General features: G+C 36.0%; 2 protein-coding genes across 3 annotated transcripts; both read right to left on the bottom strand.

Moving 5' to 3' along the window:
- Positions 1-2,431: 2,431 nt before the first annotated feature.
- On the bottom strand, positions 2,432-20,690 carry LOC110701411 (protein PIR-like). 2 transcript variants are annotated; one of them, XM_021879066.1, is made up of 31 exons: positions 20,545-20,690; positions 20,348-20,437; positions 19,330-19,402; positions 19,086-19,150; positions 18,825-18,902; positions 18,437-18,556; positions 18,260-18,330; positions 17,579-17,671; positions 17,310-17,379; positions 17,129-17,193; positions 16,790-16,985; positions 16,509-16,660; positions 15,631-15,724; positions 15,262-15,477; positions 14,713-14,924; positions 13,641-13,788; positions 12,628-12,796; positions 12,256-12,332; positions 11,207-11,377; positions 11,033-11,109; positions 10,838-10,940; positions 9,820-9,939; positions 9,575-9,718; positions 8,109-8,258; positions 7,636-7,779; positions 7,186-7,273; positions 6,956-7,083; positions 5,794-6,001; positions 5,252-5,424; positions 4,034-4,240; positions 2,432-3,182 (listed from the first exon to the last, which is right to left on the bottom strand). In XM_021879066.1, the coding sequence occupies exons 2-31, from the start codon at positions 20,399-20,401 to the stop codon at positions 2,988-2,990; spliced, it is 3,861 nt and encodes a 1,286-aa protein (XP_021734758.1). In that variant the 5' UTR covers positions 20,402-20,437; positions 20,545-20,690; the 3' UTR covers positions 2,432-2,987. The 2 variants fall into 2 exon arrangements, with proteins under 2 accessions (XP_021734758.1, XP_021734759.1); XM_021879067.1 differs by lacking the exons at positions 17,579-17,671; positions 18,260-18,330; positions 18,437-18,556; ... (3 more) ...; positions 20,348-20,437; positions 20,545-20,690 and having other exon boundaries at positions 17,129-17,196; positions 17,310-17,362.
- On the bottom strand, positions 20,537-24,015 carry LOC110701492. The gene is made up of 3 exons (XM_021879138.1): positions 23,932-24,015; positions 22,170-23,076; positions 20,537-20,598 (listed from the first exon to the last, which is right to left on the bottom strand). Exons 1-3 carry the CDS (start codon positions 23,998-24,000, stop codon positions 20,537-20,539), a joined length of 1,038 nt encoding a protein of 345 aa, XP_021734830.1. The 5' UTR covers positions 24,001-24,015.
- Between the last annotated feature and the right edge of the window lie 464 nt (positions 24,016-24,479).

Below are 24,479 nucleotides of genomic sequence, written 5' to 3'. Positions count from 1 at the left end.
TGTTTATTGTAGTATTATTATAATTATCTCAAAAAGCACATAATATCCGTAATTTTAAAATCAAAGTCGAATGAAAACTGGGAATGAAAATATCGTTTGAGAGGACTCACACTAAGTCAATAAGTCAGAGATTTGTAGGTCGAATGGAATTAAGTCAAGACTTGTAAAAAAAAGTCAAAAACAATAGCGTAGAAAAGCCAAGTTGACAAGTTCTAGTACAAGTAGCAAGTTGATTATTCAGTAAATTAGCATAGTACAGCAAATAAATTGGACTATGTTATTGTAGTGCTAAAATAACACATTATAAATTTAAAAACTATTATTTGCTAATCAGCCTTGCGACTTGGTGATGTATGGCCTAAGGAAATAACGAATGCAACTCACAAATCGAGTCAAACACCAAGGCCAAGTTGAAAGTATAGTTTAAGTTACAAGTGATATCTCAATTGGTAGTTCAAACTATCCTATTACAATTTCAATTTTGGCGTGTAATGGTGACCGAAAATATCTCAATTAGTCTAAGGATAGATTCAGGGGACATTGCCCGTGCCCAAAATTTTCTAATGCTATGTACTTCGTATCAAAGTCTTTAGTAAATAAAAATTAACGGGTTGAGTTGGTTTCATTATTGATGCTTATCATGTTGTATCTAATTTTTGGATTAATAATCATTATATTCCAAACTTATAGCACCCTACTTAACTGAGTCCAACCATATTTAGTGTAAATACTAACCTCAAAACGCAATGACTAATCTTGAACAAGAAGATATTAATTTATTTATTTTTATTTTTTTATTATTTTTTTTAAAAATAAAAAAAAAACTATGGAGGAAAATCTCCACTAGAATGCAAATGAATAACCATAGTGGCCTAGTGGGAGGTTGGACTCTAGTATGAAATAGTAAAGTGATAGAAAAAGTGAAAAACTAATGCATAAAGTTGTGAGAGGAGATTAACTTGAAATGTTAATCTCAGATATTAACTGAGGCTCTCTCTTAAATTTTTGCGGTGAAAGGAAAAGATGTAAGATTTTTTCCATGAAAGAGTACATTGGAAGATCTTCCTACCTTATCTAATGGGAAGTTGGACGAGAATAAGGCAAATATAAGGTGAGGAAAAAATAACACAAAGGGTAAGCATGATTTTGCTTTGTGTTTATGCATATGAACTTCATATCCTACAAGAAATAAACATGAATGGCATTTGGTTTACTCCATCCGTTTATTTTCAATTGTTACGTTTTTAACAATTAGAAGAAAATGGATATAATGGATGCTCATGATTAATATACAATTTTCTAAACAAATTAAACATAATATTTTAGGGTTAAAATGAGAATAACTGCTTTGGAATTATATAAATAAATGCTTGGGAGTAGGGGGATTCCCTTATTTCCTCCCTCTAATCTCAAATGTTGACCGCGAAGCTGGGCTGCCTAAACCTGTGAGGGGTGCCGATTCAGTAGGGTCTTTCATCTTCCTTAAATATGTAAAACATAACAAATAAGGGAAAATGTCAAAAAAGAAATAAGAGTATGGAACAACAAAATATAATACTATATTTTTTCACATACCCTTCCTAATACAATATGACAATTTTTTTTATTTTTTTTATTTATTTTTTTATTTTTTTTGGCAAGGTGTAACTAATTAAGTATTTAGTCTTTGATAAAAACTTACTCGGTATATACGAATTATATCTTTTTTGCAAGGTCTAATTAATTAAATGTTAAGTCTTTTGATGAACAAAAGGTCCTCGTCAAAAAAAAAAAAAAAAAAAAAAAAAAAAAAAAAAAAAAGGTCAAAAGGTTTAGGCACTCTATAGCACACACCACTTTAGTGGTGGACAAAGAGGTTTAAAAATACCTTCCACGGCAGAAGCAATATCATAATTATAATTGGATCTAAAAATATTGTTTCTGACTTTTTCACGACATATGTAATCTGACCAATAATTTAAGGGCACATGATTTATAATTAAGCAATTCACCAAACATTCATTATTTTGTTGAATAAAAAAGGCTCTTAACTTTGGGCTTCTATCATTTAAATAAAGTTCGATCATTATCAACATACACCTCCCCTTTCCCTCCCTTGAGGTTCACTGTTCATCTTATTTTCTTTAACTTTGACACTTAAATGTGCTAAGGAATTAAAAGTAATGCTTAGGAATATTTAATGAACCCAAAACGAAATTTATTAATGTCACAAATAAATATAAAAGTGTTGCATCTGAAAAATAAAAAATTAAAAAAGTAATAATGACAATAACACGTTTGAATTTTGATGTTTCACTCAATTTTATTCCCTTTTTTTATTTTATTTTATATAATTATTTATCTAATCGTAGCGCCGTACTCCGTTTTTTTTCAATGGGGAAGATATGATAAGACTATAAGAGTAATTAATTTACTTGCTTGACAATGTGTATTCATCAATGCACCCAGACAGTTCTATGATTAATTAGTTATTCGCATTTAAACAATCAACATTATCCAATTACATAAAATACTACTACAGGATTATGACATGCATGATAATTACACAATACTACGTATACATAACACATTAGATACATTGATACACAAATAGTCAATTACACAAAGTGTCACAAACCAAACATATACTATAATACATGGCAAGTTGACAACATATATTGTGACAACCTGTTGCAGTGTGACAAGAAAGTGGTGAGACGCTCCATTAATGCTGAAAATTGACGAGTCCAGCAACTATTGCTAGCATTTGCAGTTTCTCCATTTTGATCATGAAGTAGCACTTGAGCCAACCCGCATTTCGATAGCGACAGTGTTTGGATAGTGAGATAGTAATAACAAGTATTTACTTCAGCAATTCTAGTATACAGATACACCCTGGCAATTCTCTTACTGCGGCTTGAAAGTAGCTGATACTAGCTCTCTTCAGTATAAGTTGGAATCTATCAAACTACCTAACCTGAATCAGCTGTATTAACACAGGTAAAGAATTAGGTGCTCTTCTGTGGAAGGGTTTCAAAAGCCGAAACTGTGTTTTCGAACTTGATTCGATGCAGAGGTGTTCCGCTTTGCTTTATTGCGCATGCTACCTTGTCTTCAAGAGGACAACGAGCTTTTAGCATTGAAAACACGTGATTATTTAACCTCCTTGCTTTCTTCATGGCTTCTATCAAGGGTTCCCATCCCTTCCAGTCCAAAAAGCAGAAAAATCAGTTTAACTCTGAGGTGTTAAAGGAATGTATCACAAAACATTTTAAACAACTTCCATAAAGCATAGGTCATAAATCTGAATTATGAGTCAGATTCTTCGGCAACATTGTTCAAGAATCAAAGCAATAAGGGGAATCTCTTATAAGGAGATGTCTCCCTATTTCTAAAATAAGAGTATTCCTCCCAGGATCACTATTGTCTTCATAGTCCATGCCACAGGTTAAAATTTTTACCATAAACTATTCTTCCCCCAGCAATTCCTATTCAGCCATTCAGAATTAAGTTTTCCTATCAATCAAAATTGGGAAAACTCTTATAGCACACCTTGACACCCCAACCTGTCCCTGTAAATCCAGATGTGGTGTCATTTAGGGATGTCTAGAATCCCTAGATAAAGCATGGAGTCTAATTTTTTACCATTACATGTTTGTGATTGGCTGACAGAAAATGGATTCAAAGTAATAAAGTCAAAAATCAAAATAATTCTGACAACATAACATTATCTTTATGTCCAAGGAGGAGATTTATACACATGTACGATCATTTATTACTTCAGAGTTCAGACATATGTAGATCTAAGAGAGTGGTCCAATAAAGATTTGTTCTCAGTAATCAGTTCATCAGCACAAATTAACAAAAGTTTCTGTGCTTAGTTGACTCGGGACTCAGGTTTATGCTTCTGTGAGATGCATTATAAAGTTTTTTGGGGAATCGAGATATTTCAGGACAACGTTTTTGCAGCATTCAAAGATATGTACAACCGAAGGCATATGGTAAATAGAAATCAAAATCCTTTTTATAACAATGGGATAATAATAAGTCTTACCTGGATACCCTGAACATTTTTATGCATTTGAGTAAGTTCTGTAACCTCGACTTCTGCTGCGTTAAGGACTTGATATGAGAAATCAAAAAGCTCAAAATGCAGCTGCTGCCCAAGTAAATATATTAATGTGCAGCCTCCCCAAGCTACTGAATCTCCCAGCATCTCACGACTATTTGGGACTCCTTGAACAGATTCTTCTAAATGTTCCTGCAGTTCAAAGTCATTAGAAATTGAATAAGAAAAATAATTCTACTTCAATACACTTTCAAGTGCTTTTCTCATATATCTTGATAATTACTGATGAATGCTCAAGTAAATTGTGAGCACTTGCCTATATACAAGAGAGAAGTTTGCTCCCATAACAAGATAATTATTTGACCTCAAAATGGGATATCACATCATACCATCACCCCCAATGCCTCTAGTGATGCTCCCAAATCCCACCAAGGTTATCACCCAAATTTCCCCATATTGAATACAAAGTTCTACTCCTTTCTCTAATCCAGTACATGAAATGGGCCTTGTCATCATGACAGAAATTTAGTAATTTGTTGAAACAAGCAATATATAAAACTAAATTTCCAGTAAACGGCATCCATTAGAATTGATTACACCAGGCCGATAACGTGGTAACATACCACACTGTATCGTACATTAGCCCAATGCTCTAAAGGGACTATCAACTAGGGTGGCATCCTGTTTTAGAATGGTTCAAGTGTACAGTTGTAAACAGCCTAAAGCCAACAAACAGGTTATTTTCATCAACCCCTGGATAGTGAAGGAATAAGATATGAAGAAACAACATGTAGCATTCTTAAAATTTTCTACTGCCTTCCCAAGCCTCATGCAGAGCATTTTACATCTAACTTAAGGAATAGAGCTGATGTTACATTTGGTTCTGTCACACGGCTGATGATAAATAATGATTCCACTAGATCCAATAATTGAATTTGTAAACAACAAACACTTAGTCTGGTAGAAGCTTTATTCAGAAGAGCCCAAAGAGTTAGAGCCTGTGTTATTAGTAGTGAAATTGTGACTGCAGAGTCACAAAGACCTAAAAATTTCTCCGATGTAGTTATACCTGCAACTAATTAGAATTCAAAATACACATCATAAAACACTCAGGAAACAACCAAACCAAATAATCTAGAAGCACATATGTTCCTGATGGGTAATTAATGAAGAACAAAAGACCCGCAATTGCACATCACTTACTATTTGAAGGCCACTAAATATTCGGTAGAAGTCCTTTGAAGTTGTAATGTCTATGAATCCAGTCTTTGGTGTTGCACTCCACTTGCTACAGTATTTATCCAGTGCTGCACTTGTAAATGCAAGAGCATATTCCAAAACACTTCCAGTGTTCATATTAGCTTTATACAAGAGATCTGCAACCAGGCAGTTTATTAGGTTATGCATATACAAGATACCTAGCAATCTAGCATTATTATAGCTTTGGTTGTCAATGAATGGTTTAAAAAACAATGAAAAATGTCTGCATGAGTTCACTCTGACATGATACAGCAAAAAAAATCATAGAGCAGTTTGCAAGACTTTTGGTTTGTCCATCCATGTCTTTGTTAAGAATCACTGGAAACTCATTTTGTTCTTTGTCAATAGGCAAGTACTTATGACACTATGATGACGAAAACTAAGAGTCTATGACCTAATTGTCTTTCAATATTTTTCACAACATGCTTGACATCCATACAATTGATCATAGAGAAGAAGGCTGGAATATGGAGGAGTCTTTTTACCTGCTGCTTCAGTCTGTTTTGACATTGTGTAGAAGGAAGTTGGATTTGAGCAGTTAGGATTCGACACAATCGCAGTAGTTGTTGACTTCGTGAGGTTGACGACAGGGCTTTCACCCTCACCTTGTGATAGCAGGATTTGCCCATCCGCATTAGGTATGAAACCAAGCCAGGGTGCGAGTTGCATGAAGCGTGTTGTATCTACTTCTCTCTACAAGAATAAAAAAACTCTACTTGGTGAATAACTAGAAGAAATTTCAGCTTTCAAGCAATTGCTTGGCTATAACTTGATGAGTTCATCTGCTCATGCTATGCACTTTTTGACGCAAACGACATAGAAGTATGTATGATTAAAAGTTGCTTCTTGCAAATCTGCTATGTAAATCATGAAAATTAGGCAGCATATTCTATAAACAGATATCAAGTCGCTACTGTATAGAGTATCAGAGAAATGTTCTAGAACGCTAATACCACTAGTTACTTCATGGAATAAGAAAAAGAAGAAAAACTATCCTGCTCCAAGGTCAAACAAAGATGGGAGTCAATCGTCATATAGTCAGATATCTGTATTGAAAAGTTGTTCCCTTTTATCCTGCCTCCATGTTCCAGCTAATTCTGGGAAATTTAGGTATTTAATTTGTGCTAATAGCGCCTTCTATAGTTATGTCAAGTCAAAACATAGATGATTATCAGAAGTGAAGACTCAAGTTGTAGCAAACTGTATGCAAAATTTTGGAATACAGTGATCTTCCTTATATGAATTTATGGTCTTCTGCTGCAGTTTCAATCTAGAAGATCAAGTCAACACAATTAGTGGGTCACTTTGTTTTACTGTTTGTGGGGATTCCTAAACTGTGTCAATTTTATAACAGTAATTAATAGTCATAAGTATAGAAGTTGTGCTTTAATCTTTGATAAATGGATTTGCTATACATATCCACAAGGGCTATGTATAACTGTCAAAGCATTGAACAAATTTCCTGAAATAGTATTGAGAATTAATTTTGGAGATAAAACAAAATCATGCATTGATAGGTGTCGTCAACGCTTAATTAATGTTTGAATATCTACTTTTAGATTCATACACATAGCCCTTAGGGAGTTAAGGACGCATAAAGCATAATTTTATATTAAAAGAACATACAGATACAATTATAGGACTTACCAATACAATATCTAGAAGACCCATCCAATACAGTGTGCTTCCTATCTCCTTTATTCCCTGAAGAACTTCCTGCTTAAGTTCTGCCTTTGAGGTCCAGTTAAGCTTCTCTTTAATGTGTCTCATACAACCTAGATGAATCTTTATTATTTTAATTTGAAAGAATGGGAAGGTAATAGCCACCCCACCCCCCCACCCCCCAAAAAAAAAAGGAAAAAAAACCTAGATTGTACCTGTCACACCACCATCAAAGGGTAGTAAACCTATTGATTTGGGCAATGCTTCTTGCAATCCTGTAATCATTGCTTCAAGTGAACTTATCTGTTTCATCAAGTAACTCAAGATGAGATACAGATATAGGTCAACTAAACAGCTTTAAAAACATACATACATCTTGATTCAACCATAATAAATTTTCATCAGAATTATCTACCCACCCAAAAAACTGCAAAACGGCCTACAACTTTGCCGTGTGTGTTTTGGGGGGGGGGGGGGGACACTTGGTCAATTTTCTCTTTTTTTTAAAGGCCACTAATACATATTAAATTCAAATTTACAAATAGCATAAACCCACTGGATGCAGCTTAATCTCACTAATCCCCACAATAAGCAGGACATATATTAGGCCATTGTTGTGTACATGGAAGACACTTACATAACAAATTGTACACAAGATTTTTTACCTTATTAGATATGTGATCCAGCAGTGCACGGATCAGCCATGGTAAAGAACGGGTTCCCAAAAGGCAGACGATAGAAAACATGTGAGGCATTCCAAAGAAGCCATTGTGCAACCTCGTAAAGCTTTGATGAGCAGAATTCAAATCCTGAAAAAAAAAAAAAAAAAAAGAAACTTATGTAATTTCTGATGTCCATTGAGCAATAAGGCAAGAAAAAGAATGCTGAGACAAAATAGATGACAAACTTCAGCTCATACCATGCGAAGCAAGAGCACTGGCTTGATTGTTACGTAACTTATGTTCAACAACAGACCAATAATAGTATAAAGGTTGATGCCTCACAAGTCACAACTAAAGTGTTTCATATACCATATTTAAAATGATACTTGTGAGAACTAAATTTATGATTGCTATCATGAAATAGAAGGAATTATATTAAGTCTAGCCAGGGGAGAAGTCAAGTAAACTCATCTTACTTGGTTGCCACAGTAAAAGTTTGGTTTGGCATATGGCATTGATGGCTTCTGAACTCGACCACTGGATGATTTTGGTGATCGGACAAATCGTTGAGTAGTATTACATAGTATGAAGTTTGGTAGGAAATCATTCTGCATCTCTGTCCAGATCTACAAATGATAGGAAAAGAAACTTTGTCAATGGTAGTGTTGGATACACACAACAAGAATCTACAACCAAATCTTACATGTCCCTAAATCATCAACACCTCAGAGAAATCAATTGACAAGGAAACAAAAGACAATAATGCAACAAACAATTCAACAATATCTTTTTCTCAGAACCAAAATCAGGATTGAACAAAGATAAAAACTTACTTGAATAAAAATTGCGACATTGAAATGGTACCCTCCCTTTTTTGATTTATTAAAAATGACCCTAATTAAGAAATTTATCCCACTTATGACATTAATGTGTGTTCTATGGTTAGATAGTAAATAGAAAACTATCTCAGTTATCAACACCAACCCATTACCCAGCCACCTCCACCACCCTACCTCCTCTGAGCCACCAGTCCCACCCCGACCCCTATCATATGCCCCCACCACAAGTGCACAACAACCATAACCGAAACACCACCCCCAACCCCACGGCCCACCACAACCACTTGACTGAAACAGTACCCCCACTCCCACTTGACTGAAACAGTATCCCCTCACCCACAAAATTTGAAAATCCACTACAACCACCAGAACCCAAAACCCCACCCCACCATAGCGAACAGAACCCCACCCCAAACACTACAGGTTATAGCAAAGAAAGCAGATGCTCAAAGAGTTTATCTTGCTTTCCAATACTCGAGCCTATAAATAAGCAAGCCAATAAAGCCTCCAAACTCATGTGACATAGACATGTCTTTAACAAATAACTCAAAAGGACAATCCCAAAAAACTACACTTCTCTGAGTCTCTCCTTCATCAAGAACCCACCACCCCCCCCCCCCAAAAAAAAAAAAAAAAAAAAAAAAACACACAAGTTACACATCTACTGATATTGTTCCACCTATTTATATCACTGTCACAAAGTCAAACAGAAAATGGGGCATCAAGGCGATACAAACAGTTTATCCAGGGATGACAGGGATACATGAAGACATGAGACTTGAGTCCAAGAGCTTGATGAAATCAGAGACAACAGGGATATCAGTTAAATAATTAATCTCATAACAATGAATAGAAAATCCAAGAGCTCACAGCATTTTTCATAACTTGTGTCAACATCACATCATTAAAAATATCTGGCAGGATTCGCAGAATGGCGGCGACAACACCAATCCATGCCTCATAAGCTATCATTATTTAAAAATAAAAAATAAAAAAAATGACAGAATAATCATCATGATAGACAGGAGCAGGCAAGCCACATTTTAAGCACTGTAAGTTATGAGCGATACAGTAGCATATATGCTGAAAGGTAATATTTAAACCTGGTAAGCTAGCCGGCTTGAGTATGAAACAAGAGATATGTTCTCTTGCATCTCACTGAAGATAAGACTGAACGAGTCTATTGTCAGATCCTCAGACAAAAGCTTATGGGCATGTTTTAAGATATTCACAAGGTTCTCCAATTCCTGGAAAATAAAATATTCAGAAAAGAAAACAACAAATGGTTTTTGATAGCACATTATCCTCAGAAGACATTATCAAAATCAAAGAAAATTATAGCACTCACCACAATGGCACAGATATCCTGCGACTCAAAACGATCAAATAAAAATTCCAGGTTCTCTCTGAATGCCTTGTTCATACGTTGTGAGATCAGGCATCTCAAATCAATGCTCCTTCCAAGTAACTATGAGCACATTTATTGTTCAAGGAAAACAAAGTTAAGAGTGGGGTGGGAGAAGGGAAGAGATGTTAGATAGAAGATGCAGTGGGTCGACCTAACAGCAAGAGGCATTGCCCCACCCATGAATTATATAAAACATGCACCTAAAAAGAAGGAAATTAACATATATTGAGGTTTTACTCCTTTCCAGATCATAACTGCAAGATCAATGTGTCTTATAAACATTATACTATTATAGTATAGGACGTATCCAATTATCCTTTTGCAGGGGGGCAGGGCACGGATTAAGTTGTTGAGTGAAAAGGGTACCATACTACCATTTGTGGTTTTTATTTTTTTTTTTATTTTTTTTTTATAATTTTATTTATTGTAAAGTTCTTATTTCTTTTTTATAAGTGACCATATTCCCTTTTTTCAATTTCCTGTCACATATCATTAAAATTTTGGCAAAAATAGAAACGAGAGTTTTTTTCAATTCAAAAGCAATTTTTATCTCAACGAAAAACCCCACTAATCCAAAAAATATCTCGTTACATTTAACATATACCTCTTTTTCTTTTTTTTTTTTTTCTTTGGACATCATACAGAGAGACAAGCTAATAAAAACATACAGAGAGACAGAGGACCACAAGTCCTCAAGCAATAGAAGGAAAAAATATTCAGCATAGACATGCACACGAATCATAGCATCATGTACTAGTAGTAGATCAGTCAAGGCTCAACTACTCAAGGGAATTTCTCATAAGCTTCTAAGGAACATTTGAAGACTACGCCTATGACTAAATGAATAAGTCACTGAAAACACAATGAAACATGATGATATAAGGTGGAAGATCACAAAACTATATTGACTTATTATTGAGTGATGGTCATCCCAAGCAACATGCAAAATCATGCTCACCTTAACTCTAGTCATTTTAAATAGTGCATTAAATCTCATAGGTTGCACAGAGTATTTTTCTCCATTGTCCACTGCAAAGAGGAATGAGGAGTCGAGCAATTCTCTAACAGATGAAAAAAAGTGTTAGCATCAAAAGTATGAAGGTATTAAGTATCAGACTGAAAAAAACTAAAATAGGTCCACTGCCAGCCATACCTCGCTGCCCAACTTTTGTAATATGTGAAAATTATTTCACACAATTTGGAAACAAAAATATCAAAACAATGGTCCACCTGCAAGGAGTGACAGAAAATTTTAAGTCCCATGTCGAAATAACCAATGGAACATATATGAGCACTAGTGTAAAAGTAGCAAGTAAATCAGAAGTACCTCGGCTTCAATTTCATCATAGAGGAAGCGCTGCTTGAGCACAGTTAATGCTTGTTGAGAAGCATCGTTGTAGATATCAAATGGCATAACAACACTCTCAAATAATCCTGCATTTTGAGACTCAAGCACATAATCCACCAGCATCCAGGGAAGAGAGCATTCAATTGGAAACTGCAATCAAGCAACAAGTCAATTTGCATTCATTTGAGCATTCAATTAAAAATTGCAATTGGTTTGTTTATAAACAAATTGTGTCATGCCTACATATGTGTGATGAATTGGGTACTAAAGTATAGATTGACTGCAGAACTAAACATAAGACTAAAAGGAAACAGTAGAAAGCTCCCAAGTTTATCCTAGACAAAAAATCAATATACAGATTATTTGACAGTGATAATGTATCTCTTCTACACTAATTTTTGGAGCAAAAGTAGCTATGTATGTGGTTGCCAAGGTCAAACCACTACTTACCCTAGCGTAAGATTTGTTTGGCAACAACTTGTTACAGTAGCATACTAGCATCACAAACGGGAATATTCTATATCAGGGGGAAGTAAGCCCAAAACATTATTCTGTATCTGTATTTCTAACCTTACCAAAAAAAAAAAATTATGTATGTTATATATTTTTTGGTTATATCGAAGTAATGTTTAGGCTATAAAACTGCACCCCCCAGCATTGTGATTATGAGAAACTTGGAGTGAATTAGTTTAGATTTAATTGGATACATTCCACATTAAATGGCACTTGTGTATGCTGAATTGGATACACTGAAGCCCACTACTTAAGGGCTTACTGTTTATGACAAGGCTATAATCTATATTTATTTCTTTCATTTACTACAACAACCATCTTCGTCATGATACCACTCTCAACTACAACAAGTTATTTTATAAACAAACAAGTGAGAGGAGCGCTGGGGAAGGTGAAGACAAGGAAAGGAAGATATTTTCAATTTAAAACAAAATACCTAACTTTCAAATCAAACATGTTCAAATGGTGAAGTGATCCATCAAGAAGAATGGTGCATAATTGAAAAGTGTTTTCACCTGGATGATACGGGATGTTTCTAAATAGAATTCTCTGAACCAAAGGAACCCAAGATCAGTGAGTGTTGCTATTGTCACTGCAGACACAATCAAGAGCCAAGATCAGCTACATAGAAACTTTTAATTTCTCAAGAAGCCAGCAAGTCTAGCATTAGATCAAAATTTAACAACTTAGCAGGAAGTGGTAGTTGATCACGTTTTAACTATGTCCAGCAAAAACAACATTTATTGAGGAACCAAAATGTGATTGTGGCATTGGGGAGGATAGGTGCATCTGTCCACCTCTTGGTAAATATAAATATAATTATATAAACAAACAAGCCTGCAAACAGAGAGAAATAGTGAGCTGAGTTAAGAATAACAGATAATTACCGGTGTAATCTAGCACATGCAAGAAGAAGCCAAGCTTGTAAAAGAAGGTTTCCAACTGCTTCAAATCCTCAGCAGGTATATCTGAACCGGTATTGCTAAAGAGCCCACCTGGCTTTCTCAAATTCCCACCAGAAACGACCTCGTAGATCAGGAATTGCAAGCAGTGGACCTGAATTTTGGAAGGAAACAACTAACATAAATGAATGCTGAATCAGTTACTTATAGCTTATACACACTGTGATACCCCAGTATGATTTCAAATAATATGTTTATACTTATATAGCCAAGAATTTTGCTTGTGGTTATACTCATCCACTTGGAATTTGGCCTTTTTGGTGAGTACCCAAGATTGGCTAGAGCATGTTGATCAACAGTTTAGCTCAACAGTTTCCAATTAGTCTTTTATAGCAAATTTAATTAGAGGTGTGATTTTTTAGGTTCTTTTTTTTTTTTTTTTTTTTTTTTTCTTATGGTACGTATATTTTATGAAACCGCCTCCTAGCCTGTAACACTCAAGTGACTCTCACAGGAATTTGTGGTGTGTATAAACAAGAACATCCCAGCCTGAGCTTGGTAGGCTCGAGGCAATGTTCATTCACCCCAAAGCTATGTGAGCAGCCATCAGCTAGCCACAACTCAATCTGGGCTCACATCCTAAATTAGCTCAGAATTACTATCACTGACCATTTCATGAGAAAAAAAAAGGCAATTGTAAAACCAATATGCTTCCTCACTAATTAATTGGATTAAGCTTGGTTTGGGATCATTAAGCCTAGGTTTGTTTTGGCTACAGCTTGTTATGGCTTTAGCTGAGCACTTAGCTGAGTCGAACGACTCACTGACATCACTCAGCTAATCAAACTCTCTCATTTAAAATTATACTGAACCAAACACCATCCATTTGACAATATGCTCTCTCACTAAAATTAATAAGCAAAGGATATCTTCAAATGCCATAGCTACCAGCCAACCACGAATATATTTCAAAGAAAAGTAATAGACAGTAAGCAGACCTGAGCTGCTGTTGGTGCAGCTGGCCTGGGATACAAGTAGCTCCCTTTGCTTTCTTCACCTTCTTGCTGTAGGGATTGCAAATCATTCTCTTGCTTGCTTGTATTTGCCATCCAATCAGCTGAAAGGGTCCGCATATCAGACAGAATCCTGAAAAAAGATTAATCCTAGGTATTAGGTGGGGAAAACCGGAAAAGGGATCAACCCAATAGAACAAACAGCATAGAAAACTTCAGTGATGACATGCAAATTTGAACAGAAATAGCAACATCTTTTTCTTATGCTACATATGCATCAAAACTTTTATCTGGTTACTTATTCAAGATATTAGCTACATGCTTCCTTCACAAGCCAGACACCACTAAATCTAGAAAACCCCATGGGGTCGGGTTACAGGAGCACTTGAAAATAGAAGGGAAGAGAACAAAGAAGTTTAAGTAAGGGTGGTGAGATGGATATAGATGAGGGTGAGGGTGAGAGTGAGGAGGAATTGAAGTGATTAAAGGGCCAGAGCAAGAGAAATGGGGGTCTAATATTTTGATACATATCCCTATAAAGAGCTAGAATGAGAAATCCATCGTAAAGATAAAATGTATTTTGAAATAAATTTTAGTATAGAACACTAGAGTCATAGACTATAATAGATATCGTTGGGTAAGAAAGCATAGGCTGTTTGTTTGGTGACTTAACTCCTTGGGCTATCGGCTGCCTTCTCTCAAGACCAGACCGAAGGCTTAACTTCCACATACAACCCCACCCCCCCACCCCCCCCCCCCCCACCCTCTGAAGATTTATTCCCGGGGATTTTTCCTTAAGAGATGAAGAGTATTGCCACTTGGGTACCACCGCAACCTCAGAAATATAGCATTTCTATATGATTGATACATCAACTCGATTTCATTCCATGAAGATTTTCCTCCAGGAGAGAAATACTTCATCAATCATCACTAATAGCCAGGTGGGGCTAGCTGCTATTCGCTCAGAGTCAGGGGGTTGCTTACAGAAATGAAAAGGCTGCAGATTCTAGAATATTAAACTATAGATTCTGATTGATGTCATCAATCATATGCCCACCTAGAAAGATCCTTTTTCCTCCTAAAGGTAGTACGCAGCATAGTTGCCAAGGTATTCTGAACAAAGTCCTGAACTTCAGCATGAACTGTTTCCCATAAGGCATCAGCAACTAATGTATCACAACGCTGCATCATTGACCCTATGCTTTTTACATAGCCAACAAGCTCAACCAATGCTCTCCTTTCCTCTGCACTGTAATTATACCGCACCACCTACAGAAAGCCAAAAGATTATCGATTAGAAGAAAACATAATGACATTATACTTTAACAAAAAATATGTTTTATAAGAATTCCATTAGCCCCTTCTTTCAGAAATAAGCATGTTGCTGGGATTACTGTTGGTTCACTGAGTTTACTGGTCCATAAGTGAACAACATTTTCCTCTGCTTTAACAATATACTTTAACAAACGTTGCACCATCCATCCCCTACAAATTAGAACCACTCTTTATTCCTTATTACTTGTTGCAATAATAACATGAGACAGATGGAACACGTTTGAGATGCATAAATTGCAAGACAGAAAATTTATGCAGAAAGTGCCACTGCCTTCTCATAGTCAGAATATAATGTTGAAGCATTATTTGACTCTTCAGAAGATTGATCCTTGCAAGGGCGAGAAAATTTCCATGCACACTGTTCCCAGATGCGACCAGTCCATTTGCTAAGAAGTTGAAATCCTTCAACAACCATATCATACATGTTGCCTTTGACATCTTTGGACCACTCAACTTCAGCACCCTCTGTGGATTTTAATAAATCTAACTGCATAATATAAAATAAGAACAAAAAAAAAAGATATCAGGACAATGAACTTTAGATTTCAGCATATCCTCAAAATAACTGCACAAATAAAGCATTGTGCTTCATGCCTTCATGTGGAAGGTTATGAACAAAGAAGCATTAGAAAAGCAATACCTGATTAATGGATGAAGCAAAGCGAACTGTAAAATCATCGTGTTCAGCCCGAATAGCACTAATATGGTTGACTATAAGATATTGTCTCTGATAAGTGATGTAAGTTAAGAAATATAGCATATCCAATATTCTTTTGCAAATTATATGGTATTCTATGAAATTAAGGCAAACCAGAAATAGCCACATCTATCATAGTCAATAAACAAAACTAACTTAGGAAACAGCCAAATGAACATAAAGTTTTCCAGTCTGATTTTTCAAAATTAAAGTTGATACTTATGCCGAGGATTTCAGTTATGTTGGTGCATCATAGAAATTAAAAGAAGAGGATGATACATAGATGACAGAGATAAAAACTGATGAAGAGTAAAGCAGAGAAGCAAGCTGTAAGCCTACTACTCCTGCTGGGTAGTCTTTCTTTTTCAGAAACTCCTGCTGGATTCTATACAATATAACCTGAAAATGCAGTAGAAACCAAAGGCCAAAAGGGCCATTTTGCAGGTATACAAAACCAAGGTTTTCTTGGAAAATAATTTATCAGTATTATTTTCCAACTAAAGGCACATTTCAAATATAAGCCACATGATAAAGAGGACGAAGTAATCAGAAATTGTGTTCATGACAGAGATCACTGGACAAGAAAATGATTTATGTCACAAAGCAGAAAAGAAAGAATTGCGATTTAAAATAGAAAAATACACGTATACACAGAGTTGCAGACACAAACATGCATACAGACAGCAGACGCACGCACGTGTATGTATGTAAGTTGATTATCAGAGGCATGCTTGCATGAGTTCATACTAAACTGCATAAGGATAGCAAGCAGCCAAGCAGAAAATTTTGCTTTAGAAAGAACAAAGAACAATAAAGGATATTCTTGAGCCTCACGAGGCTGAAGCTCGTGTGGTGCTGGGAGAGCAAGAAGACGAGCTTGACTGACAAACTTCGGGAAATATGATGACAACTCTTTCATAATAGCAGCAGGAGAAAGGTGAAGATCTGGAAATGCAGGGATAACTGGATCACTCTGCACATTATCAGGATAGGAAAAGTCTAAGCATCGAATGTTGCACCATAATTCGAGAAGGCAAAGTATATAACAAAAAAGCATCATGAACCACAAGTCTTGGATTTATGGAAACATCATCTATTATACCTTGAAAATGCCAATAAGTCGATTGATTTTGACCCTCTTATATAGTGCTTCTGTATCTTTCTCGGATGTAGTTGCTAAGACAACAAGTACAGGAAGGACACGCAAGAGAACATGCCGATCCGGAAAGAGAAGTGCAAAGTCCAATTCCAGTGACTCAACAGTGAATACTATCAGAGCTTGAAGAATATCTTCTACACTATTCCCCGTTAAGGGAAATCTCAGGATGAAAATAGAAAGCATTTGTAAAATATATACTGCCACCAATCAAAAGTGCCTTACAACACCTAAATTCCTAAAATCTAAATTTACAAAAACAGCAACTTGTATATGTTAGGATACTTGTTCACCCTGAACATTTCCACATGCAAGTTCAATAGAATAGCCCACCTCGTGCTTAAGAAAATCTACTGAGCCAAAAAGTACACTCATAAAATAAGTATTCTCAGCATTAATTTTAAATCAATCAAACAGGAGAATTCAAATATTAAATTACAAGTGAGCATGACATGACATGACATACCTGTAAATCGTCCAATTCCTCCCTCATTGAATCAGTGTCTTGCCACTGAACACTAACTTGGGTAAATGTCCTACATATAAATTTTTCAAAAGAGGCAGTCAAAACAAGGAGGAGCAGAAATCTGAATATTTTATACTTTTACAGCTATTCAGGCTTTTTTAAGTATATGAATCTTTTGCAGGATGGGAGAAGGATATAGGGATCAATATCTAATATCTGCATATTATAAGGCTAAGACAAAATCAAGATAGTATAATTAGCTAGCATACCTTTTGTACCAAGAAAAATCATTTGGAATGCTAGCCTTTGCATTTTTGAGATGATCAAGTTGCACCAAAACATCCAGCAGCTTCAACATAGACCTGTAGCAAAGAAAACAGTTTCAAGGACACATGAAAATGTATACGCTAGTTTCATTTTCCCCTTTAATTTAGAAAAGACAACATCCTTAAGAAAGGAGCAGACAAGGAATCCGGAAAACATAGTCAAAACTTAGTAAACAAACCCCTTTCACGATGAAAAAAAATTGAAGAAAATTTTGGCTGCACAGGTTAGGCACTGATTCAAGCTTTAACAAGATATTACTTTGTGATCAATCTATATGATGTGACCAGGGGACAGACAACGTATCGACATATTCGACAATGGAGTCCTTTTAAAGTAATTTTAACATTCTGATATTATTGAATAAATGTTGTGAGTAGATATAAGTCAGAAGATGAAAGAAAGGAATAAAAATAGGAGTTCCTATAATAAATAGATCAGAAAGTGGACACTTTTTCTTATACACCCAATAAAATTTTCCACTGATGTACATAATCTCATATATGAAGAACCTAGATTTTACAGGGACTGTGGAGGCAGAAACCCTTTGCTCAATATCTTAGTTGAAAGAGGTTTGAATCAAGGTTAAGTTGATCTAAGGCCAATTAAATAGCTTTCTAACTCACCAAAGATGAGTTACAGTAGGACCATTGATGCGTCGCTCAGGCCTTGAAAAGCGTTGCATGTCAGCTGCTAGCTGCATTGGATTACAGGGGATTATGTACATGCTTTGGTAAGATAATACAAGGAGGTAGAGTGTAATTCATTGGAGGTCTTAGAGAAAGCACATAATGTGGTCATACTTTAGATGCTGCCGATGCCTGCCAACGTTGAATTTCGCGTAGACGACTCATTTCCAAATCCAGTACTTGATATGTCTCTAAATATAGTTCAGCTTGGCTATGTTTCATGGAATCAGGAAGCTGCAATTTTTCCCAATTGTTAGAATCACATAATTATCATGGGTGGAGCAAGATATCTTTGCCTAGATATATTTCATAAAAAGGTCTAAAGATGAAATACACTGAAACTCTGAGGTTTAGAATCGGTAATACATAACTTGTGTCATGGTGCTTCACTGCTTCAACATATATTACAATAGAGAGATTATAACATTTATAACATTAATAAAAAAAAAAAATTTAAAAAAAATCATTATATCCCATAGTAAGAAAAAAAAATGAAATTCACCTGAGGAAGTGCCTTTATACAACTCCGATATGTATAAAGCACAGATGACATTTCTTTCCCCTCGTGGATAAGAGTGTTCTGCATGAACAGCATTATTATATAAAAATGTATCCCTATCACCAAGCAGAAGCACATCACAGAAACTTAACATAATCAGCCGATAAGGCAATTAATACATGAGAGCTATGAGGTCATTTTAGAGGTTCATAAATCTAGTGTTTATGATTTTACAAGTAGAGGCTTGCAGGCAAAGATGTGTACCAGCTGATTAAGAGCTTTGGTGTCTTCTGATAAAGATAAGCGATAAGCAGCAACATCACTGTATTCTGCAAAAAAAGTTAATTCATTCTTTAATCATTGTATGTTCTGCCTTTGGAAAAAAACAAAACATCCCATTTCGTGTCTTGTAATCCACATAAGCATTAATAGAAGTTGAAAGATCAAGAGATATTACATTACAAATAAATATTGTAGTAAAGAAAAAAATAGCAATAGAAATACTTACCAATTGGACTGGTAGTTGCACCTCTGTCAGATGACACCCAAACTGCTGGCCCTTGAACCTCTGGCTGGTTATCCTAAATAGATAATCAAGGGTGAGTATGTAACTATGTATTGACAATTTTCAGAGTTTAGACTGAAAACAAATCGCCAAGGGTTAGAGATGAGGGAATATAATCATTAGTAGTGCCAATAATATACTGTAGCTTGCAATATTGAGCTACTTTCATCTCTTCAGAGCACAAATTTCCACATAACAATTATTAATAATTGAAACATGATATTCAGTTGTTCCGTCATAGGAAACACGAACACACGCACAGAATTATGGAAATAAGTAAGATATTCACTTAACATAAAGCAGGACATGATTTTTTTTTTTTTTTGGGTGCAAATAAAGCAGGACATGATAGATCCATGATTAATGGTAATGCTGTTGTTGATTTTTGACTCTAGTATTCAATTCACTTCCATATCTAAATCAAGAAAATTTTAAATGGAATTTAAGTTGCTCGAAAATTTTATGTGCAATTTGGGGTACTATTTGTGAGATATAAAATATTTCAATGTTGCACATAACATTAAACGGATGTAGTAATACAGATGCAATACTACACACCAACGAAATCCTAATAGTTGGCTCAGAATCCGACCATAGCAACAAACAAATCCTTAATCTGCTTGAGTTACCATAAATGACTGAACAAAAGGAGTAAAGTTCCACAATATAATACGGAGTAGCATTGCAATTTACAGATTAAGTATAGTCTCCTTGATTTCTTAATCAATTGTCTCACTATCTTAGCAGGTTATGGACATCACTTCGTATTTAAAAGCAAATGGCGCATACTAATATAAATATACATACATTGCAAATATACTTCAATTATACACATTGAATTATATTTCTGATTAATTTCCTGAATAGCATGATCAAAATTACCACAATAAATACACGAACCAAAATTAAACCCTAAAATTCAAATAAATAAATAAATAAATAAATAAAACTAAAAATTTACCTCAAGTGAGAATGTAGAAAGAGCAGCAATGGCTTCTTCAACAGAAACAGCCATGGCTCCTCCTCAATGCCGCAAGATTACCAATTCAATCTGCAATTATTTCAAATTTGGCACAAAAATGGCGGATTAAATGAAGAGTGATTAAACTAATTTGAAGAGATCAACATGAAAATGAGTAGAAATTGAAGCTCAAAAACCTTGAAGAATGGAAGTAGTAATGCGGCAAAAATGGCGGAGCGATGAACAAAGATCTAGAGTGAAGAGTAGGAGAGAGAATTAGGAAGGTTTAGGAGTAGTGGAGAAGGTGAAGTTGGTTGTGTATTTCTTCTGTAACTTAAACTTTACTATTGTAACAAGTTCTGAATTAAAAGGGACTTGTTAAACATCGCCCGCGTTTTTCTACATAAAGCCCACATTTTTTAAAAATGTTGACATTATTGCCCTTGTTTTAATTTTTACCGAAAATAAAATTTTTCACTCATCAAAAATGTGGAGCAGGACTGGATCGCCGAGTGAAACCGAAGAGCCCTCAACGTCGGCTAGATGCACCGGAGAGACGCCGTTGACGCCGGAAAAGGAGGTACGAAGCCATCTAAAACCACGGATTGGCGGCTGGCGTCCTGCCGGGACGCCGTGACCGTAGTGGTGGCGCCTAGCCAGGACGCCGCCACGGTGGCGGCGTCCTGGCTAGACGCCACCGCCACGGTGGCGGCGTCCTGGCTAGGCGCCACTCCTTTTTTTTTTTTTTTTTTTAATTTAATTTAAAATTTGTTTATTTTTTTTTTTTTTTTGTTTTACAATTTTTTTCTTTTTTTTTTGGTTTTTTTTTTTGTTTTGTTTTTAATTGTTTTAATTTGTTTTTGTTTTTAATTTGTTTATTTTTTTTTTTTGTTACAATTTTTTTCGTTTTATGTTTGTTTTTATTTTTTTGGTTTATTTTTATTTATTTAATCTAAAGTTTTGTTTATGTTTTTTATTTTTGTGTTTTGTTTTTTTTTTTTTTTTTTTTGAATACTTTTTGTTTATTTCTTTGTTTGTTGTTTATATTTTATTATTGTTTTTGCTTTTGTGCTAATGTTGTGTCAAATGTATTAATTTAATCTAATCTTATGTGATTATATTTATATGTTATTGTTGCAGGATTATGGTGGAGACGGAAATGATTATAGTGGGATTTTTGTACACGATGGTCTGTTCGAAGATGCTCAACAAGCGGTTGATTGGGCGAAACATGTTGCAATTAGATCAGGTTTTTGTTTAGTAGTAGCAACTCATAAATCTCAACGGGATGGTAGAATGGATCGCATTTTGAGATGCGACCGTTATCGCAAAAGGGAGGAACGAGATTTCAGTCAAGCGATTCGGTTTGATACAAAGCGGAAAGGTTGTGGGTGTCAGTTCAGAGTAAAGGTTCGACAACAGCAAAGGGGTGACGGTTGGGAAGTGAAGAGTTACGGTAAATGGGGGTATCACAACCATGAGATGATCGCATATGAAGTGGGTCATCGACAGTTAAGTGGCCTAAGTCCTGCTGCGAAACTAATTGTAAAAGAAATGAGTGATGCTCAAGTGAAGCCTGCTAAAATATTAGCATCTGTGTTGGAGAAATTTCCTGAAGACCAGCCAAACCGAAGACACATCTACAACGTCAGACAGAAATTGAGGTTTGAACGGTCAGAGGGAAGGAACCCTATACAGCAGCTTCTACACCAGGCACAAGCACGTGGTTACCTGTACTGGTTTGAATCTGATGAAGACACATCGGAGGTGACTCATTTGTTCCTTGTGCATCCTGATTGTGCTGATATGATTTCGTCTTGGCCATCTGTGATCTTAACACCGCCGTGATCCCACACACCAAGTGCCGCTGTGTACAGCGCAGCCCTATCCACCGCCAACAGCTCCGCCAATAAATCTGCCTGATCCGCATCTGTGACAACAGATGCTCGGTTTCCCTCTACGGGAATCCCAAGGATGGCCTCGACGTCATGCAACATGATCGTCATCTCACCGAACGGAAGGTGGAAAGAGTTCGTGTCCGGCTGCCATCGCTCAACGAAAGCCGTGATCAGCGTCGAGTCAATCCTCTCATGCATGGTGGCAGGAAGGTGGCTCACTCTAGTGGCCCTCAATCGGCCGACCATCTCGCTCTCCTCCAGCCAAGCCTCAGCCCAACTACACAAGAAGTTACAAGTCCTCTCCCGGGTTTGGCATTTCAAAATGCCGCTATCCAAAGCCCGCTCTTGGTCCTCCCAAATACGGGTAGCGATGTGTCCTAGAAAGCTAGGAATCACACTCCCGTCTATAGGTCCCCCAGCCACCTCGCCCCTCACCACCCAAGAATCATTAACGGCCCTCGACCGTTTTCTGCTAACCGCAGACACAGTGGACGCAGATGATGTGCCAGATCTACTAACAAATCTACCATCTCTACCCTTACGCACGTCTACCCTACGCGTCTCATACACATCATCAAGCCTCTGACTGAATGGACCGTAATCATCATATGGTCCACTCTGATCGTCCACATCCTCATCTGCATCCTCCTCCTCCTCCTCCTCATCACCATCATCATCTTCATCATCCTCAGAATAGTGCACCCGTTCTCTACGAGCCGAGGCCGAAATACCACGGGATCTAACGTGTCTGGGCCCCGAGCTCTCCATTGAGTTGATCGTACTTCTCATAATGTCCATACTCTTCCCAGCCCCAGAACGAAAATACGATGCCTAACACAAAATAACAAAACATGTAATATGCAATATAAACATGTAATATAAACATAAAAAAGTAATTAAAATAAATAAATAAAACAATATACATATGATGGAAAATAAATTAAAAACATTACAAAATATTAACAACCTAAAAATAAAAAAATTAATAACCTAATAAATAAATAAATAAAAAATTGGAAAAAACAAAGCAAAAAAAAAAATTACCCAAAAAAAACAAATTGGAAAAAACAAAGTAAAAAATATAAAATTATAAAAACTTAAAAAAAGAAGAACATCAAAATTTTAAAAAAAATTTATAAAAAAAAAAAGGGAACATAAAATTTTTTTTAAGTAAAAAAACAAATTCAAAAAAAAAAAAAACAAAAACAATAAACAAGAACATAAAATTAAAAATTAAAAAAAAAAAAAAGAGGAACATAAAATTTTTTTAAAAAAAACCAACAAAATTTAAAACAAAATAAAAAAAAATCAGAAACATAAAATTTAAAATTAAAAAAAAGAAAAACAAATTTAAAAAAAAACAAAAAAAAAAAAATTATTTTCGAAAATTAAATTTCAAATTTAAAACCAAAAAAAAAATAAAAAAAAAAAAATATACAGGCGGCGGCGCCTAGGCCAGACGCCGTAACGGTGGCGGCGGCGTCTAGCCCAGACGCCACCACCACGGCGGCGGCGCCTAGGCCAGACGCTGGTGCCGTGGTGCTGGCGCCTGGGCCAGACGCCACCGCCACCGTCACGGCGTCTAGCCTAGGCGCCGCCGCCGTGGTGGTGGCGTCTGGCCTAGGCGCCGCCACCGCCTCCGACCTTTTTTTTTTAATTTTTAAAAACAAAATTAATAAAAAATACCTTCTCGCCGGAAAACCGCTGTCCACCCGCCGCCAGTGCCGCCACTTCCTTGCCGGGCCGCCTCGACATCGCTCGGAAAGTTTTTTAGAGAGAGAAAGTGGAAGTAGAGAATAGAGAGAAGAAATTGTGTTTTTTACTTTGAGGGCAAAAGTGACATTTCACTCTAATTTTGTGGGCTTTATGTGGAGATTTGCGGGCGATGTTTAGCAATCCACAATTAAAATTCTAATCGTCAACCTTTTCTTCTTCTTCAACCACCGGTGTACCCGCCCTACTTTACAAGTTTACTACAAGTTTTGATCTTCCTATGTCTCGAGTTAGGGTCTATTCACATTTACTGATTAGAGTTGAGCTGAACTGAACTTAACTTAACTGGTTGGAGCTGAATCGAACCGAACTGATCGGAGCTGAATAGCTGAATTGAATAAGCCCTTAGTTTGTCCACCTTTTTAGTTTGCCTTTAAAAAAAACACTAAACTTACGTTTGATAAGGATTCAGGGACTTATTGTTAATTTTTTTTTTTAATAATTCTCTCTTTTACCGTTAA

The sequence above is a fragment of the Chenopodium quinoa genome, unplaced genomic scaffold (genome assembly GCF_001683475.1).
Source record: "Chenopodium quinoa cultivar QQ74 unplaced genomic scaffold, ASM168347v1, whole genome shotgun sequence".
NCBI lineage: Eukaryota > Viridiplantae > Streptophyta > Magnoliopsida > Caryophyllales > Amaranthaceae > Chenopodium > Chenopodium quinoa.
The sequence above is the reverse complement of the archived record's forward strand: the minus strand, read 5'-3'. Positions and strand labels throughout refer to the sequence as shown.

Excerpts from the sequence above, each read along its gene's own strand:
- LOC110701411 (XM_021879066.1), bottom strand. The coding sequence starts at position 20,401 with ATGGCTGTTTCTGTTGAAGAAGCCATTGCTGCTCTTTCTACATTCTCA. Across the intron at positions 17,672-18,259 it reads CCTACTGTAACTCATCTTTG|GTCTATGTTGAAGCTGCTGG; the intron begins GTGAGTTAGAAA and ends TCTTTGCTACAG. Across the intron at positions 6,002-6,955 it reads GTCTTCTAGATATTGTATTG|AGAGAAGTAGATACAACACG; the intron begins GTAAGTCCTATA and ends TTATTCTTGTAG.
- LOC110701492 (XM_021879138.1), bottom strand. The coding sequence starts at position 24,000 with ATGTCGAGGCGGCCCGGCAAGGAAGTGGCGGCACTGGCGGCGGGTGGA. Across the intron at positions 23,077-23,931 it reads AGCGGTTTTCCGGCGAGAAG|GCATCGTATTTTCGTTCTGG; the intron begins GTATTTTTTATT and ends ATTTTGTGTTAG. Across the intron at positions 20,599-22,169 it reads CGGTGTTAAGATCACAGATG|ATCTTTGTTCATCGCTCCGC; the intron begins GCCAAGACGAAA and ends TCTTCACTCTAG.